Here is a 19,692-nt window from a genome sequence, read left to right on the forward strand (position 1 = left end):
ACATGAACAGAGAGATAGAGAGAAGGAGAATCAGAGAGAGGGAGAGAATGCGAGTGCGAGTGAGGAGAAAGGACCAGCTGCAGTCTAGGGACTGAAAGCCGGGTGGTCCCGTGATTTAAAAAAAAGCCAAACAGGTAAGCGGTTTTGCCTTGTCACTTTCTTCAATGCACTAGGACTCTGCTGGGAGTCTCAAAGCCGTTTTAAACTTGACTTAATATTTCACTCAATATTTATAAGGCTGACATTTATATATCTTTAAATTTGGATGTTTTGGGATTATAATGCAAGTCTTAATGTTTTCTGCAAATTTGCCAAGTTCCAGATCTGTTTGTGCTAGCCAACTCCTGTAGTCATTGCCATGTCCAATACAGCACAAACAGATCTGGGACGAGGCTACTGATGTATCCGTGTATTAGCAGAACCTGCTTCCCTAGCCTGGTCCCAGAACTGTGTATACTCTTGCCATTGCTCATTGTCAAGCCAAACATGACAATGAGTGACAAGAGTTGGCATGATAGCACTAACAGACTAGCACATAGCCTACTGCTCCCCTGCCCAGCAGAGTCAAAATGGCCACATTACACATTGGGATGAGGGAGTCAATGTGATGTGCTGCAACTCAGGGGTTGCCCAGAAACAAGCTCAAATCTGGAGGTTCTGATGATATTCAAGGAGAAAATGTAAGTATTTCACTCACAGAGTTACCACAGAGTAACCGAAAGGCAGGAAATGTGAAAGGATCAGTTGAGATCTGAAGTACCCTCTCATGTCAGTAATGTGTGAGAACAGTATACAGAGAAATAGAACATACTGTATCTGAAATCTGCACGACAGAACATAATTCTTCTAGTATCTATCATTCTCCAACATGACAATTTCCAGAAATATCAAAACGATACAGCTTTTTTATGTTGGGTTATACTGTCAGTTTAGCATACATAATAGGCAATACTACTGAGAACAAATTGGTTAGTATAGCCACAAAGTCTCAATAAGTAAGCATTATTCATGTCACTCATCTTTGCCATTGTCTACAAAACGTTTAGTATCTGACTAACCAATAACAAGAGGCCTCATTAACCAATTAACCAGTAACAAAACATAAAAGCAACATGCAACAATTTCAAATATTTTATCAAGTATATTTGATCAAGTATACGGTATAAGGAAATCAGTCAATTGAGATAAATTCATTGGACCCTAATCTATGGATTTCACATGACTGGGAATACAGATATGCATCTGTTGGTCACAGATACCTTTAAAAAAAGGTAGGGACGTGGATCAGAAAACCAGTCAGYAGTGTGATCACTATTTGCCTCATGCAGCGCGACATATCCTTCGCATAGAGTTGATCAGRCTGTTGATTGTGGCCTGTGGAATGTTGTCCCACTCCTCTTCAATGGCTGTGCGAAGTTGCTGGATATTGTCAGGAACACGCTGTCGTAMATGTCGATCTAGAGCATCCCAAACAGGCTCAATGGGTGACATGTCTTGCGAGTACGCAGGCAAYGGAAGAACTGGGACATTTTCAGCTTCCAGGAATTGTGTACAGATTCTTGCGACATGGGTCGTGCATTATCATMYTGAAACGTGAGGTGATGGCGGCGGATGAATGGCACGGCAATGGGCCTCAGGATCTAGTCACGGTATCTCAGTGCATCCAAATTGTGGCATTTATATTTTTGTTCAGTGCATTATCACAACATTTTGTGACGTTTTTGTTAGTTTTGGTCTTTGGATGTTTGAGGCAAGCCGAAGTTGGTAGCCGAAGTCCTAGCCCCTTCATCGGTAATTGGTCAACAGTAAGGATTATCAAATTAAGTGCTTGTTGTCATTCAACGAGAGAAGACTCGTTTCCATGCAAATTATTTAACTTGAGAAATACTTCACCAAACATCTTAAGATCTCCTTTGCAAAAATGTCAAAATTCATAATTAATTCAGACTATTTTGAGAAGTGGCTACAGCGTCTCAAGATGGACAAATAGTACTATTGCCGCTTTTTTCAAGCTTAGTTCTTTTAAGGGAGTATGCGAGCACACCCGTGGACAGAGGTCCTACCTTTTCCTCGTATTCCCCCGGCTGGTTGGTAATCATGACACCCCCACTGCCTCTGGGGAAGGTGGCCTTGCAGTTGGTTAACCACTGTGGGACAGGAAAGGGGGAGTTATTGTAACATCATATTCTGAATTGCACGAGGAGTTGATGAAACATTGGTACTTCAATCAATCAAATCAATCAAAGGTATAAAGCCCTCAACACCAACAATTGTCACAAAAGTAACTCAGGGATGCGGTAAATCAGTTTTTTTTTTTAAGTAACTCAGGTTWAAAAAAAGTAACTCAGGTAACTCAGCCGAGACAAAGAGAAAGCGGCAAGTAAAAACTTGTTAGCAGGAAGAAACCCCGAGAGTAACCAGACACAGAGTCCATCCTCTTCGGGCTGTACCAAGGTGACTTTGGTAACCGGGTGTATTTAAAACATGTAGTAACAGCAACTCATGTATCAGGGCTTACAGCTATGGCTGCTTCTTTCCTGTTGTTGTAAGTGTCCAGATATTCTTGGAGTTCCAGTACACTAAATTTAATCTTCTCCAGGAGCCCATAGGAGATGATCTGGGGAATGGAAACCATTTTGTTTTATACTTGGGGTGACCAAAAGAGTGGTCTAATGACACATTGTTATTGTTTGATAAGATTGTACATGAGAAAATCGTACATCAGCAAAAAATATACACAATACATACAGTACATACGTAATATAAAAAACATGGGCATTGCATTACACTACTAATTATAAAACTGAAGTATAGAAGTGAATTAATTGCTGATCTACCAAAATACCATAAGTTACACCCATTACACATGAATAGAATATAAATTAGTAAATGCTGATCTATTACTCACGGTGTCAGCGTCTACGAACAGCGTAGGACACTCGGAGCATGATATCAGCATCTGGGACGACCTGAGGAACTTGGAACCTATCCCYCGCAGGCCATCTCCTAGGTAACCCGCAGCATCGCAGGTTAGGGAGCAGAACTTGCTCTGAATACTCTGAAAAGCAAAAAAACGAACATATGTGGATCAATTGGTAGAGCATGGCGCATTTTGCAACGCCAAAATCAAAGATTTTTATAACTAACCCAAAATAGACCAACCATTTCCAATGGGCGCAAATTAATCATAGTGGGTAGAACAAGCAAGGTGGGAAGAGCCAAGCACGAGCTAGTGAGATCCCATTAGCATGTTCTACCATTTATTTGCATATTTCTGTTAGGGAACGCCTACTCTGAAGTGCACGTGTGCAATAACTCAATTCGCCCTTGCACTCCYAAAGAACGCAATTGTTTAGAAACTAAAGTCTACAAAACGCAGTCCACTGTTTTACAGATTTTATTTTTTGGAAACAGAAATGGAGATCAAATGTTTCAGCGATGAGAACATTCGCAGAATATCGGCCAAAATCGATCTCGCTCCATCTTCTCCCACTGCCGGCCACTGGGTTTGCTCTCATCACCATATTTGGTAGTGAGTGGAAACGCCAACCAGATGCTTCACATTTACATATCCGGTGAAATATCTGGCTCATTGTTCTATCTGTGCTAGAATTGTGGGTTTGATTGCTGCTGGGGCCATCCATACAACAAAATGTAGGGGAGACCGAGGTTGGTTGTCACAGTGTTAATTAGTCCCAGTCTAAATGGTGCTGAGCAGTAATTTTAAGGTCAAAATGTGTGATTCATCCACCTGGTCAATTCATGTCAGCATGGCAAAAAAATTAGGTGAGGGTAATTTCTGCATTTCCATAGGTGAAAGTAAAAAAATWAAGTATTTTCTTTGTAATTGTTTGAATTATGGGTGTATCGATGAACATTTATGTTTGTTGAAAATAGGAAATGATAACAAACATCTTAATTAGCATTCAGGGGGATGGTTGTCACATGGAATGTGGGGTTGGTTGTCACGATCATCTCCATTATAAGATTTTCGGGGGTTGGTGGTGGCTAATTCCACAGTAACGCTGAGACTCAGATTTCTTATTTAAAAATGTATGCCAAACAAAAAACATTGATTGCACAAGGAGTACTTATAACAATTTCCACTGAAAAATACAGTACAGTACGGGGTGAAAGATTTAATTTCTTACCGGTACGGGACATCCAAGAACGCACACAATTGTTTTTATAGCCTAGGTTTAATTATAGAATTACATAGGCCTATACAATCCCTATTAATTTCATATATGATCTCTGTGGGCCTAGTAGCCTAGACCTAAAGATTTGTCATATCACTTTTAACACGCAATACCTTTTAACATACGTGGCGCGATGTGGGTTTCACRTTTGGAGAAGCAAATTTTCCCCATAAAAAAAATGCACATTTATGATGAATCATTCCATGCATCCTTATGTAAGACAGCCTACTATACGGATAATTATTTACTCTCTACACTTAATCCTTTCTCTACGCTTATATTTATTCACGCTTCGACCCTGCTCCTCATTCTCTTTTCATCTCTCCCATTTTTACCTYGTTTCACTTCTCTCCATTCTCAAGTAATATACAAGTGCTATATTGCCCCTCTACGCGACACTGGTCTTTTGTTCAGAACTAGAGCCATAACCACCGCAGCTTTTCTAAGCTTAACAGTTCAAACAGAGTAATCTTGTTAGGGACTGTGGGGGGCTGCATCCCAAATGCTATTTCCTACATAGTGCACTATATTTAACCAGGGCCCTCTATATAGGGAATGGGGTTCAATTTGGGACGTAGCCTATGATGGTCCAGTCATGTTAATCCCACTGTCCCTGCAGTAAGACATGGGTACATCTAAAAAGATACCCTGTTTCCTATGCATTCTACAGGGAATAATAGACCACATCATCATCATTTCAATGATCAAATTCAAAAAAGAACAATGGCAACAGTAACAGGAGGTTGGGCCCGTTCCATTTGATCGACCAGCAGAAAAAACGAAGAACTTTCTAAACAGCATGCATTTAGAGAAGGGTACTCAACTTGTACTGCACGGACTCATATCACTGATTGGCTAAAATAAATGGATAATAAGATAGTAGGAGCTGTATTGTTAGATTTCAGTGAAGCCTTTTATGTTATTGATCATACTTTGTTATTGATTTTACATCAATGGAAGCTACACAAACATCAGATATGGGTCTTTCTAAACATAAAATGTGCCAATTTGTAACATCAGGGTCAACATTTCAAAATGGTTTGATATACATTTAAATATTATTTTCTTGTAGCTTCACATGTGTAGTTGCAGGAAAAACAATGTAGATAGGCACAATGAGACCATAACTCCKAGCAACAAAACATCTACATGTCATTCAAAATGTCACCTGGGTACTAGGCATGACACTGCATGTTTCTTTGTCATGCCTAGTGCCCAGGTCTGTTTGTGCTTTGGTCAACTTCTCKATCATTTATAGCCATGCTAAACATTCCAGAAGAATGGAAAAGATTAACAGCATTTCTATATTTGTTTTATAGTTTAGATAATAATTTAATACAATAATAATGGGTTCTGTCAACAAAATCATTGACAATAATAACCGAAAATGAAATAATTATAATCAGTAAACTCTGAAAACTAGACTTCACATTCTTGTCTCCTCTGTCCTTGTTTCCTCCACTCCACGCCTCTCCTCGAAAGTGCATTGGAGCCCGAGGGGAGGAATGTTCCCTCCTCTCCCCTAATGTGCTTTGAAAGGGAGGTGAGAAATGGAGGAAACAAGGAGAGAGTCTCAATGGCATTTCCCTTCATCCCTCACGTCCTCACCTTCTTAAAACCCATTGGATAAGAAGGTGAGAGGGGAGGGACCTCTGACCTTCTCATCCATTGGGTTTTGAGAAGGAGACGAGAGGATGCAACAAATCAAGGAAATACAATTGAGATTCTCCAAGAACAGAGGAAGCAAGTATTTGACAGGTATTAGCTCCCTCTCCCTGTTTGACAGCTATATCTCCCTCCCTCTCTACCGCACCTTCTGTCGGTAGAGAGAATTAAGGCCGGTGTGATACAGCCCGGAATCGAACCATGGTCTGTAGGTTTCTTCGTAGATTCCTGCATTTCTAGGTAGTTTTTCCTATACACCGCACTTCTACATCTGCTTGCGGTTTTAGGCTGGGTTTCTGTATAAGCACTTCGTGACATCTGCTGATGTAAAAAGGGCTTTATAAATAAATCAGATTTTGATTTGATATTAAAARAAAATTGACTGACTGACTAACTGAACTACCATAATACCCATGGCCTGTCCAGAAACAACCCCCTAGCCACTACAGCCCAAAGTCTTGACACTTGTGGAAATCTAATAGGGATTGATGGATGGTGACATGGTGAGAGCTCCACCTTACCCTTTAATAGGCTTGGTAGAATTTTGTCCACTACAAGAAATGCTCACTGATACCCTAGCTTATAGAAAGACCCATATGGACAGTGCGGTATCCCTCAGGTCAGTTGCCTTGGGCTGTAAAATGACTATGTATGCTGATTGCACATTCTACACCGACTGCCAGTGAGCTCACAGAGACTCTTAGCAAGGAGTTACAGTCAGAGTCAGAATGGGTAATTAACAATAAACTGGTTTTCAATACATCTAAAACCAAAAGCATTGTATTTGGTTCAAAGAATTCTCTTAGACCTTAACTGGAGTTGTGCATAAAGGGTATTACCATTAAAGAAGTTGAAGAAGTAGTAACATTGAATGGTCAGTTATCGTGGTCAAATCATATTGACAAAGATGTTGAAGAGGGAGAGAGGAGGAGAGGTACAGTGGGGAGAACAAGTATTTGATACACTGCCGATTTTGCAGGTTTTCCTACTTACAAAGCATGTAGAGGTCTGTAATTTTTATCATAGTACATGCTTCAACATGAGAGACGGAATCAAAACAAAAATCCAGAAAATCACATTGTAGTGATTTTAATAATTCATTTTGCATTTATTGCATGACATACGTAATTTTGATCACCTACCAAACCAGTAGAATTCCGGCCTCTCACAGACCTGTTCGTTTTCTTTAAGAAGCCCTCGTTCTCCACTCATTACCTGTTATAACTGCACCTGTTTGAATCGGTTAGCTCTCTGTTATAAAGAACCTGTCCAACGACACTAATCAAACAGACTCCACCTATCCACAATGCCGCCAAGACCAGAAGCTGGTGTAAGACATCGGATCAAATTGTAGCGACCTGCACAAGGCTGGATGGGCTACAGGAAATAATGAGCAAGCAGCTTGTGTGAGAAGGCAACAAGACTGTTGGCTGCAATTATTAGAAAATGGAAAGAAGTTCAAGGTAACGGCAATTCACCCCGTCTGGGCCTGCCAATGCAAAGATCTCACCTCGTGGGGCCATCAATGATCAGAGAAGGGTAGGACAGCCCCAGAATCTACACGGCAGACCTGTCAATGACCTGAAGGAGAGCTGAACGCGACAGTCGGTCAAATGAACAAGCCAAGAGAACGTACGCACGTTGTGCTAGCCGTCATGGCGATTATAAATCCTGCATGCACGCAAGGTCCCTCTGCCAAGCCGACGCATGTCCAGGACCGTCTGAAGTTTTGCCAATGGACCATCTGGGATACCAGAGGAGGAATGGAAGAGAGTGCATGTGGTCTGATGAACCAAAAATAGAGCTTTTTGGTCTAAATCCACTCGCCGTGTTTGAGAAGAAGTAAGATGAGTACAGGACCCCAAGACACCATCCCAAGCCGAAGGCACTGAGTGGAACAGCATTAACTTTGGGATGCTTTTCTGCAAAAGAGGGACAGACGAACTGCTCCGTATTGAGGGATGGAGTGGGGCCAATGTATGCGGCAGATCTGGCCAAACACCTCCTTCCTAAAGTAAGAGCATTGAGATGGGATCTTGGCTTGGTCTTCGCGACATGACAACGACCCGAGACACACAGCCAGGGCAACTAAGGAGTGGGCTCTGTAAGTAAGCGATCTCAAAGTCCTGGAGTGCCTAGCCAGTCTCCGACATGAACCCAAAGAAAATCTTGAGGAGCTGAAAGTCCGTACTTGCCCAGCAGCAGCCCCGAAACGCTGAAGGATCGGAGAGGTCTGTATGGAGGAGGAGTGGGCCAAAATATCCCTGCGCAGTGGTACAAACCTGGTCAAGAACTACAGGAACCGTAATGATCGTCTTGTAATTGCAGAACATGGGAAAAGTTTCTTACCAATATTAGTTGCTGCTTTCTGAGTGATCAAATAACTTATGTCATGCAAAAAATGCAATTAATACTTAAAAATACAACTGGATTTTCTGGATTTTGTTTTAGATTCCGTCTCTCACAGTGTAATGACCTATGATAAAAATAACAGACCTCGTACATGCTTTGTAAGTAGAAAACCTGCAAAAATCGGGCAGTGTTCAAATTCTTGTTTCTCGCTCCTAACGTTCCTATATAATAAAGATAGTCCGCGTTTTTTGTTGCGTTATGACCAAAAGATCAATGGCATGAGTAGTGTGTTAGCTTCGATCTTTGCCATCTGTGATATTTGTCCGGGGTAATGTCAAGTGCTAGGCAAACAAATGACAGCAAAGGCTGAAGCTGGCTGAAACCAAAGCAGCACCCTTCCCTTGACTGCATACACAAGAAATAATAACAAACAACAACATGAATCTTATGCGATAGCGGTTCTTTTCAAATCGACCTTTATTTGTCAACATGCGCCGAACAACAAGTGTAGACCTTACCGTGAATGCATATTTTTCAAGCCCTTAACCAACAGTGACAGAATCAAAAGAGTTCATGAAAATATTACCAAAATATAAATAACATATAATATATAAAAAAATTATAAACACAACATAACAAATACGGAGCGCTATATAACATGGGGTACCGGTACAAGTCAGATGTGTCGGGTACAAGGTTTCAGCGGTCATTCTTACATGTAAGTAGGGAGTGAAGGTGACTATGACATAGACAACAAACAGGCAAGTAGCAGCAGTGTACGAAAAGCGAAATGGGGGGGGGGGGGCGTCACCGTAAATCGACAACAGAAATAATAAAGAAATAAATAAATAAAAAAAAAAAAAAAAATAAATGCACAATACATATGATAATAAAAAAAAAAAATAAAAAAAAAGAATAAAAAAAAAAAAAAAAAAAAAAACAAAGAACAGAAACATAAGACAAGAGAAGCTGAATGAGATGAGCCAATAATAAAAAAAAAAAAAAAAAAAAAATATTTGAATAAATAATAAAAAAAAAAAAATAAAAAAACAAAAATGAAGAAATAAATGAAATGAAAAAATACTGAAGAAGATCAAAAAAAAAAAAAACAAAAAAAAAAAAAAAAAAACAAAAAGAAAGAAAAAAAAAAAAATAAATAAAAAAAAAAAAAAAAAATAAAAAAAAGTCCGGTGTCCATTGATTAATTGTTCAGTCAGTCTATGGCGTCTCAGGGGGTAGACCTTTTTAAGAGCCTTTTTGGTCTCTTAGGACTAGGCGCTCTGGTACGCGTCCCTGAAGTAGCAGAAGAACAGTCTGATGGCGTGAGTGGATGTAAGAACAATTGTTAATGAGCTTTCTCTGACACCGCCTACTTCATATACGAGTTGAAGTCCCGGAAGTTGTTACAGCTACCCAGCCTTACATGCCAACTCCAGTTGTTCACAATCCTGAATGTATCCTGTAAAAATTCCTCGACATTAATCCCGTCAATCCGTGTAGGTCAGTTAGGATCACCACCTTTATTGCAAATGATGAAATGTCAAGCAATTGATAAGCCTAGAGAGATGATTATATTTCAGCTTTATTTCCTTCTCAATTCCAAATCCAGAGTAGAGGTCAGAAGTTTACATACATCTCAATTAGTATTTTGGTAGCATTGCATTGAAATTGTGTTTAACTTGGGTTCAAAACATGTTCGGAGTAGCCTTCCAACAAAGCTTCCCAAGTTGGGTGATAATTATTGGTCCCATCCCTACTGACAGAGTGGTGTAACTTGAGTCAGGTCTGTGAGCCTCTTGCTCGCACACCTCTTTTCAGTTCTGCCCACAAATGTTCTATAGATTGAGGTCAGGGCTTTGTGATGGCCACTCCAATACCTTGTCCTTAAGCCATTTTGCCACAACTTTGGAAGTATGCTTGGTGTCATGTCCATTTGGAAGACCATCTCAACGCTTTAAACTTCCTGACTGATGTCTTGAGATGTTGCTTCAATATAGACACATAATTTTCCTTCCTCATGTGCACTTCACAAAATAGATAGCATCCAGGGCCCTCCGACAGCAAAGCACCCACAAACATGATGCTGCCCCCCCCGTGCTTCAGGTTGGGATGGTGTTCTTCGGCTTGCAAGCCTCCCCCTTTTTCCTCCAAACATAAACGATGCCAATTATGGCCAAACAGTTCTATTTTTGTTTCATCATACCAGAGGACATTTCTCTAAAAAGTACAATCTTTGTCCCCATGTGSAGTTGCAAACCATAATCTGGCTTTTTTATGGCGGTTTTGTCGATATAGGRCTCATTTTACTGTGGATATAGATACTTTTGTACCTGTTTCCTCCAGCATCTTCACAAGGTMTTTTGCTGTTCAGTCTCCTGAGGGGGTTAAAGGTTTTGTCGTGCCCTCTTCACGACTGTCTTGGTGTTTGGCCCATGATCGATCGTTGGTGATGTAGACATCAAGGAACTTGAAACTCTCGACCCGCTCCACTACAGCCCCATTGATGTTAATGGGGGCCTGTTCGGCCCGCTATTTTCCTGTAGTCCACGATTATCTCCTTAGTCTTGCTCACATTGAGGGAAAGGTTGTTGTCCTGGCACCACACTGCCAGTTCTCTGACCTCCTCCCTATAGGATGTCTCATCGTTGTCGGTGATCAGGCCTACCACTGTGGTGTTGTCAGCAAACTTAATGATGGTGTTGGAGTCGTGTTTGGCCACGCAGTCGTGGGAGAACAGGGAGTACAGGAGGGGACTAAGTACACACCCCTGAGGGGCCCCCTGAGGATCAGCGTGGCAGACGTGTTTAATATCACCCTTAACACACGGGGTGTGGCCCGACAGTCAGTCCAGGATCCAGTTACAGAGGGAGGGCGTTAGTCCCAGGGTCCTTTGCTTAGTGATGAGCTTTGTGGGCACTATGGTGTTGAACGCTGAGCTGTAATCAATGAACAGCATTCTCACATAGGTGTTCCTTTTGTCCAGGTGGGAAAGGGCAGTGTGGAGTGCGATTGAGATTGCGTGGTTCTGTGGTTCTGTTGGGGCGGTATGYGAATTGCAGTGGGTCTAGGGTATCTGGGAGGATGCTGTTGATGTGAGCCATGACCAGCCTTTCAAAGAACTTCATGGCTACCGACGTGAGTGCTAAGAGTGCTAAGAGTCCCTGGGCAAATGAAGATCTGTGAAGTTATTTGGATTTTTACGAATTATCTTTGAAAGACAGGGTCCTGAAAAAGTGAGTTTGATGAATTATTTCTTGTGGATAGTGTGGTTTCCAGCTTATCATAAGGTACTCTACCTAGGCGAAGATACCTCAAGACTTCTTTAATATTAGACATCGCGGACCGCTGTTATTGACAAAAAGACCCCCCCCCCACCCCTCGTCTTACCAGAAGTAGCTTCTGTTCTGCCGGTGCATTGAAAATCCCTCCAGCTCTATATTGTCCGTGTAGTCGTTCAGCCACTACTCGGTGAAACATTGGATATTACAGTTCTTTATGTCCCGTTGGTAGGATAATCGTAGGTCATCCATTTTTATTTTCCAATGATTGCAATGTTAGCAAGTAGAATTGATGGCAATGGGAGTTTACTCGCTCGCCTACGGATTCTCAAAAGGCAGCCTGATCCGCGTCCTCTTTTCCTCCGTCTTTTCTTCATGCAAATGATGTGAATCTGGGCCTGTTCCAAAGAGAGCAGTATATCTTTCTCGTCGGACTCGTTAAAGAAAAAAAGCTTCTTTCACTCCGTGGTGAGTAATCCCAGTTTTGATGTCCAGAATTTATTTTCGGTCATAAGAGACGAAAGCAGCAACATTATGTGCAAAATACGTTTTTAAAATACGTTACAAACAACGTATAGCACAATTTATTACAAGCATGTAAAACGTCAGCCATCCTCCTCCGCGCCATTTTTCGAGTCTTTTTAAGAAACATTTGTGTGTTGAAAATGCCTAACCACTTTATAATCTATTTGCATAGACTTCAAACAGACCAGACACACCACAATGTGTTTCTTCAAGGTAMCAAACCCCCCAAAAAGATGTAATGCATGGCTCAGTTATGTATAGAGCCATGCCATCGTGCAAAGCTCTGCCACCAGAGGTTACTCAGGTAAAAAGCATGTTTGGCTTTAAAAAACATCTTGTATCACACGTCCCTCCTCTTTCTAAAGATCTAATTTAACTGTACTGTATATAAGAATATGTACATATGATTAGTTGTTGTTTCTGTGTCTTTACTGAGTTAGTTCATATAAGGAAATCAGTCAATTTAAATATATTCATTCGGCCCTAATCTATGTATTTCACATGACTGGGAAAACAGATATGCATCTGTTGGTAGGGGCGTGGATCAGAAAACCAGTGTGACCACTATTTGCCTCATGCAGCGCGACACATCTCCTTTGAATRGAGTTGGTCAGGCTGTTGATTGTGGCCTGTGGAATGTTGTCCCACTCCTCTTCAATGGCTGTGAGAAGTTGCTGGATGCTGGCGGGAACGGGAACATGCTGTCGTACACGTCGATCACATCCCAAACACACTCAATGGGTGAGTATGCAGGCCATGGAAGAACAGACATTTTGCGTTTGGAAAGTTTCTGTGATTTTTTATTTMATCTCATGAAACCAACATTTGACGTGTTGTGTTTATATTTTTGTTCAATGTATCACCCTTATTTTTGTATTTTGAATTTAATGTAATATCAAATGTTGTTCTTGTCTATTACTGTTCTGTACTTTATGTATTTGTGTGTTTTATGTGGACCATAGGAAGAGTAGCTTCTGCATGTTCAATAGCTAAATGGGGATCCTAAAAAAGGAAACAGTGTAATGACATACAGTGCATTTGGAAAGTATTCAGACCCCTTGACTTTTTCCACATTTTGTTATGTTACAGCCTTATTCTAAAATGGATTAAATCATTTTTCCACCTCATCAATCTACACACAATACACCATAATTTGCAAATAAATAAATATGAAATATTACATTTACATAAGCATTCAGACCCTTTACTCAGTACTTTGTTGAAGCACCTTTGGCAGCGATTACAGCCTTGAGTCTTCTTGGGTATGACGCAACAAGCTTGGCACACTTGTATTTGGGGAGTTTCTCCTGTTCTTCTCTGCAGATCCTCTCAAGCTCTGTCAGGTTGGATGGGGAGTGTTGCTCCACAGCTATTTTCAGGTCTCTCCAGAGATGTACGATCGAGTTCAAGTCCAGGCTCTGGCTGGGCCACTCAAGGACATTCAGAGACTTGTCCCGAAGCCACTCCTGCGTTGTCTTGACTGTGTGCTTAGGGTCTTTGTCCTGTTGGAAGGTGAACCTTCCTGAGCAAGTTTTCATCAAGGATCTTAGTACTTTGCTCCGTTCATCTTTCCCTCAATCCTGACTAGTTTCCCAGTTCCTGCCGCTGAAAAAATTCCCCACAGCATGATTCTTCCACCACCATGCTTCACCGTAGGGATGGTGCCAGGTTTCCTCCACTCAGTCCAAAGAGTTTAATCTTGATTTTATCAGAACCGGGGAATCCTATAGGTGCCTTTTGGCAAACTCCAAACGGGCTGTCATGTGCTTTTTACTGAGGAGTGGCTTCCGTCTGGCCAATCTACCGTAAAGGCCTGATTGGTGGAGTGCTGCAGATATGGTTGTCATTCTGGAAGGTTCTCCAATCTCCACAGAGGAACTCCAGAGCTCTGTCAGAGTGACCATCGGGTTCTTGGTCACCTCCCAGACCAAGGCCCTTCTCCCCAGATTACTCAGTATGTCTGGGCGGCCAGCTCTAGGAAGAGTCTTGGTGGTTCCAAACTTCTCCCTTCTAAGAATGATGGAGGCCACTGTGTTCTTGGGGGCCTTCAATGCTGCAGAATTCTTTTGGTACCCTTCCCCAGATCTGTGCCTCGACACAATCCTGTCTCGGAGCTCTACGGACAATTCCACAGGTGTGTGTCTTTCCAACTCATGTCCAATCAATTGAATTTCCCAAAGGTGGACTCCAATCAAGTTGTAGAAACATCTCAAGGATGATCAATGGAAACAGGATGCACCTGAGCTCAATTTCGAGTCTTATGTCAATAAGGTATCTGTTTTTATTTTTATGTCTAAAAATCTGTTTTCACTACGTCATTATAGAGTATTGTGTGTAGATTGATGAGGAAACATGTTTATTTAATCCATTTTAGAATAAGGCTGTAACGTAACAAAACGTGGAAAAAGTAAAGAGGTCTGAATACTTTCCCGAATGCACTGTAGTCCGGTTTGACTGACATAGTATGGCAGATAGGACACTTAATTGCTGATTATAGGCCCTGGTCAAAAGTAGTGCACTATACAGGGAATAGGTTGCCATTTGGGATACACCCGGTGTCTTTTGAGATGCAGACTGGGATCTGTATTACCAGGTCCTGACGCGGTACCGGAAGGTCTCTTTGGCTGTTACGATAGATTCAGATGGTTTACTAGTTTCAGCAACAACAAAAAATAAATATATCATTTTCAATGGAAGGAGACACGAAGCGACATTCGAAGATTTGACTGTTGGCAACTATAGTTGCGAATTTCAGGAACACAACTTTGTGATAACCAATCAGAAAAGGGAAGCTCTCGCTAGCCAGCTTTAACACTGTGCTCGATAGGCTACCACCAACAATGCTGTTTCACATGCTGTAAAACAGAAACACACAGGAGGGAGAGCACGGGTAGTGAGCAATGTGAATCCACCATCTACCTGGAAGAAGGAGAAGAAGACTTGGAAGGTGTAGATGGCGCAGGAGCCGTCTGAGTCGGACACCAGCTGGTTGATGTGCCTCCGCCACGCCTCGTCGGCGTCATCGCACACCGCCGGCTGGAACGCCGCCAGGATTGCCGAGAAGAAGGGTGACGGAGGAAGGGAAGAACGAGACTCCATCAGCTCGTCTCTCTCCTCCTCGCCGAGACTGGTGGGGTAAACCAGGCACACACATCCACCAGAACACACATGAAGAAATAGCAGCACTCCAAAACACTTTTCAGACCCTCATGCTGACCAGAACCATATTGTGCTGGCTTACATAATATTATTTTACCATTCAGTAGCATGAAAAGGGTATAAATACTGACAAAAGCACTATTGCAGGTTTGATTAGACTTTCATGATCACACTTTATGACCAATTCYATTACAATTAATAAGCATTTATTGGCCTAAAATGTATAAAGCACTATAAACACTTTCATTGACCACGTTTTCTTCTAACGGACCTGAACAGTGCTATGTACCTGGGCAGCGCGCTGAAGTCCAGGTCCAGTTCTCCTCGGTAGTCTCCCGGAGCCAGATTTTCCAGGCTGAAGCTGTCGCCGCTGCAGTCAAACCCCGGCAGGAGGTCACTGATGGACAGGTCATCCTCATGGATGTCCGTGTCCTCGTCTTCTACTGATACCTCAGCCTAGAGGGAAGAGAGGAAAGGAGGGAGGGACTTACTCGAAGGGCCGGCATCAGACGGTCAATATCAGGCTGTGTTCCAAGTGTCACCCTATTCCCTAGGTAGTGCACTACTTTGACTAGGGTTCATAGGGCTCTGGTCAGAAGTAGTGCACTATATAGGGAATAGGGTGCTATTTGGGAAGCAGCCTCCGTCTCGTACCCCCAGCCAATTTGATCTATTCCAGTACTTCAAAACTGGCTGTAGGTACTTGAGGACAGGTTTGGGAAACACTGGTCTACGTAATTTAATACAACACTGATGGTGTTCTACTAACGGAATCCAGTAAATCACTGAGAGCACCTAAGTGTTAAAGCACTCCGTGAATCCATTGTTATTATATGCACACAAATATTCTTGATGATGTGCTTTTGGGGGAATATGCGTAATATTGCTTAAGGATGAGAATGACTCACAATTATGACACTTTCCTCCTAAAAGTAAGACATTTTTTGGAAGTACAGTATTAGGAATAAATGATAGGCACACTGACCTTTCCAATGGACAGAGATACTCTATGCTGTGTTTCATTTCACATTTTTGTTTTCACGAGCGCATTCAAATTATGCCAATTGTTTCAGACACAGAAAGAGAACCACCTTGCTACCATACAACCACAAAACCCCAAGAACACAGCGATGCTATTCCTCAAAAGATAATATAGAATATAAATGGAAGCATTTGCAGCACTAACCAGCCCATGACCCAACACATTAGATAAAAGGTGTTAGAACAGGTATTAGAAGATTTAGCTGTGCCATCCAGCTAACCAGAAGCTGAAGACTAAAGACTGGGTCCTGCCATATCCTCTCTGGAGAAAATCTCAAAGATTCACAGAGAAATACACATAATACCTTATTGAGAAACATCAACACTTATCGCTAAAATCGAACTGCGAAAGGATAGGATATAATTGTATTATTTGGCAGCATTGACAGGAGGAATAGGAGTGAGCGGGCGCCCATATCTCAGACACTCTGAAGTCCTTATTCACCCTCGGCATTGAATTCTCTGCCAGCGAGACCTCGAAACTGGACGTTCGGGTGTGCAGAGGGGGAAGAGGAGGGTCAGCGGCTGAGTTGTCAACGGAGGTGTACAGAGAGTCCAGTTGATTGACCTCCTCGGTGGGGGAGAGATTCACAATCTGCAACGAGACAAAAGTACAGCTCAGAGTCCTCCTCCAGTCTAATTATCAGATCCGGGTTAAAATAGTATTTGCTTTCTTTCAAATATTTGGATTGAGCGATCGGGCGAGGTTTACACTTTCGGACTACTACCTTGGTTCCATGGCACCAGGCGAGCTCAATCGAGCTTGAAGTATTTGGAAGAAAACAAATACTACTTGAACCAGTGCCAGATGGGCGAGGTTTTCACTTTTGGGACTATTCCATTGGTTCCATGAACTTGATCGAGCTTGAAGTACTTGGAAGAAAACAAATACTACTTGAACCCAGATCTGCTAGTCAGGACATCATGCACAAGGCAACTGTTGTGAGAGCAGAGAAAACCATTTCACCATACATAAAGTACAAACAAAGTATTTGAGCAGAATTGTATGAGATAAGCACAGAGCAGCAGGACATGCCTCGTTGTGTCCTAGCAATTGTAACCGTTTATACATGGTCAGATATGATTTAATCCCCCCAGTAGTTAAGGTTAAGATTGGGGGGGGGGGGGGGGGGGGTAATCTGATCCTAGGTCTGTGGTTAGAGAGACGTACCACCTGGGAGTGACAGAGGATCTGGCTGGCGGTGATGGACTCTTCCTCTGAGGATTCCTCTGAGTCCTGGTGGGTGAACTGGCCTAGGCTGGGTGTGCTGCTGGACAGCTCACTGTCATCCAGGGGCACCATGTCACTCCTGTCCAGGCTATCCATGGAGCGTCTCCGCACGCCCCAGTTGAAGCTGTCCATCGTCTCCCCCTGCAAGGACGATACACACAGCTTTAAGAAACTAGACAACACAGAGCCAGATGCCTCACACATACACACTCACAGGGGTCTACGCACACACAAAGGGGTTTACACACAAGCACACACAGGGGTCCACGCACACACAAAGGGGTCTACACACCACACGCACACACACAGTGGTCTACACCCATGCACGCACACACACACACAGGGGTCTACACCCACGTATGCACGTACGCACTCACACACAGAGGGGTTTACGCATACACACATGTACGCATGCACACAAAAAGGGGTCTACACACACATGCACGCACACACACAGTGGTCTACACCCACGCATATACGCGCACACACACACACACACACAGAGTAACCAGCAGCCACAAATACTTGACCATGCAGTGCAAGGCAAGTCAAGGCTGATCTTCATGGGAGAGTTACCCAATGACAATGTCAACAGCCTCACTTATACCATTTCACACTACTGAGCGGAGTGATTACAAGCCAAGCTGAGATGTACTACCCTAGCATGGTTACACATTCAACCACAGTTGCTGAAACCGTGCTGACGGACCATGTGAACAGAAAATATCCAAGACAGCACAGTACGGTTTGGCACAGTCACATGAAACAGTGGTCTTTTAGTGCATCATAACATAAACTTTCCAATGGATCGGATCAAAATAGCCCTCTTAACGAAAAACAACTTGGGGTTGACTCCACTGGGAGCTTTTTGGACTTCCTAAAATATTGTGGAGTATTATCCCCCTGAGCCTAATGGCTTCAGTCTTGTTTCAGATCCTCCTGGGTGAAGTTTCCTCTAGGTACAACTTCCCCTCCCCCAATCCTAACCATTACAGGGGAAAAATGCAAAACTGACCCAACATGCGTTTAGTGGCAACTTCATTCTACACCAGTTCAGATGCAAAAATGACTTTCCATCAGGTCACAATTCTGGAGAATGTCAGCCAATGTCCACATTCGAACCAGCCTCCTCAGGGGTGCATTTCATATGGCACCCTACTTTCTTATGAGATCTGGTCAAAMGTAGTCCATTATAAAGGGAATAGGGTACCATTTGGAATACACCCAGGTCACCACATCAGGCAGGACAGATCCTGGACCTGTGGTGACTGACTAGCTTCATCATAGTTTACTTGTGGTGGAAAGCGAGGGCTAGCCTGGTCCCAGATCTGTTTGAGCCTGCCTGCAGTCCCAGCTAACAATTCTAGGGAGAGAGAATGTTTTTGTAATGTTACCCATAATGTTCCCCTGATGTTTGAGTGTCCAGTTTTCCATTAGTTAGGGGAACATTATATGCATGTTAGCAAAAACCTCCTGAGAACCTATTAAGCATGTTTTGACGTTAGAGTTAGAACATTTCCTTATTGTCAAACAAAACTTACCCAGAACGTGGTTACCATGTTCTCAGAATAAAGATATGAATGTTCTAGACACGTTCCATGGGACGTTCCAAGAACATTCATGTGTCCAGTTTTATGAGGGTTAGGAGAATATTCCATCAAGGTCACACCAAACATACACAGAACATGGTTGCCATGTTCTCAGACTATAAAGATATGAATGTTCATGGGAACGTTGCAAGAACATTCCTGTGTCCAAGGACGTTTAAAACATAGGATGTTCTGTGTTTGGGATGTTCTCAGTCCACTGGTGCGACTAGTGATGTCCGGCCGCCTGATAACCTGCCCACTTGACCCCATACCCTCCTGCCTTCTCCTCACCAACTCTGTAGATCTTCTCCCATTCCCCACATCCCTGACCACTGGCTGCGTCCCCTCTTACTTCAAGATGGCCAGAGTCGGTCCGCTCCTCAAGAAACCAACACTTGACCCCTCTGACGCTAAAAGCTACAGACCAGTATCCCTTCTTTTCTTTCCTAAACACTCTGACCAACTCTCTCGTTATCTCTATCGGAATAATCTTCTTGACCCTAACCAGTCAGGCTTCAAGGCGGCTCAATCAACTGACCGCTCTCTGACCGCTCTCCTCTGTGTCAAAGGCTCTCCGCTCTGCCAAAGCAGACTCTCTCCTCTGTTCTCATCCTCCTAGGTCTACCCGCTGCCTTCGACACCATGAACCATCA

General features: G+C 42.7%; 1 protein-coding gene across 4 annotated transcripts in view; it reads right to left on the bottom strand.

The window, feature by feature from the left end:
* Nucleotides 1-19,692, bottom strand: part of LOC111949429 (protein furry homolog) — a 211,227-nt gene that overhangs the window by 11,791 nt on the left and 179,744 nt on the right. For 3 of the 4 annotated variants that reach the window (XM_023966584.2, XM_023966586.2, XM_070433936.1), the window contains exons 54-60: nt 17,391-17,591; nt 16,665-16,814; nt 15,468-15,634; nt 14,939-15,146; nt 2,909-3,058; nt 2,519-2,617; nt 2,064-2,147 (exon numbers count right to left, since the gene is read on the bottom strand). In XM_023966584.2, coding sequence (XP_023822352.1) covers nt 2,064-2,147; nt 2,519-2,617; nt 2,909-3,058; nt 14,939-15,146; nt 15,468-15,634; nt 16,665-16,814; nt 17,391-17,591 — 1,059 coding nt within the window. The remainder of the gene's footprint in view (nt 1-2,063; nt 2,148-2,518; nt 2,618-2,908; nt 3,059-14,938; nt 15,147-15,467; nt 15,635-16,664; nt 16,815-17,390; nt 17,592-19,692) is intronic. The other variant, XM_070433935.1, reaches the window with a different exon arrangement.

Source organism: Salvelinus sp. IW2-2015, linkage group LG22, assembly GCF_002910315.2.
Source record: "Salvelinus sp. IW2-2015 linkage group LG22, ASM291031v2, whole genome shotgun sequence".
NCBI classification, from domain to species: domain Eukaryota; kingdom Metazoa; phylum Chordata; class Actinopteri; order Salmoniformes; family Salmonidae; genus Salvelinus; species Salvelinus sp. IW2-2015.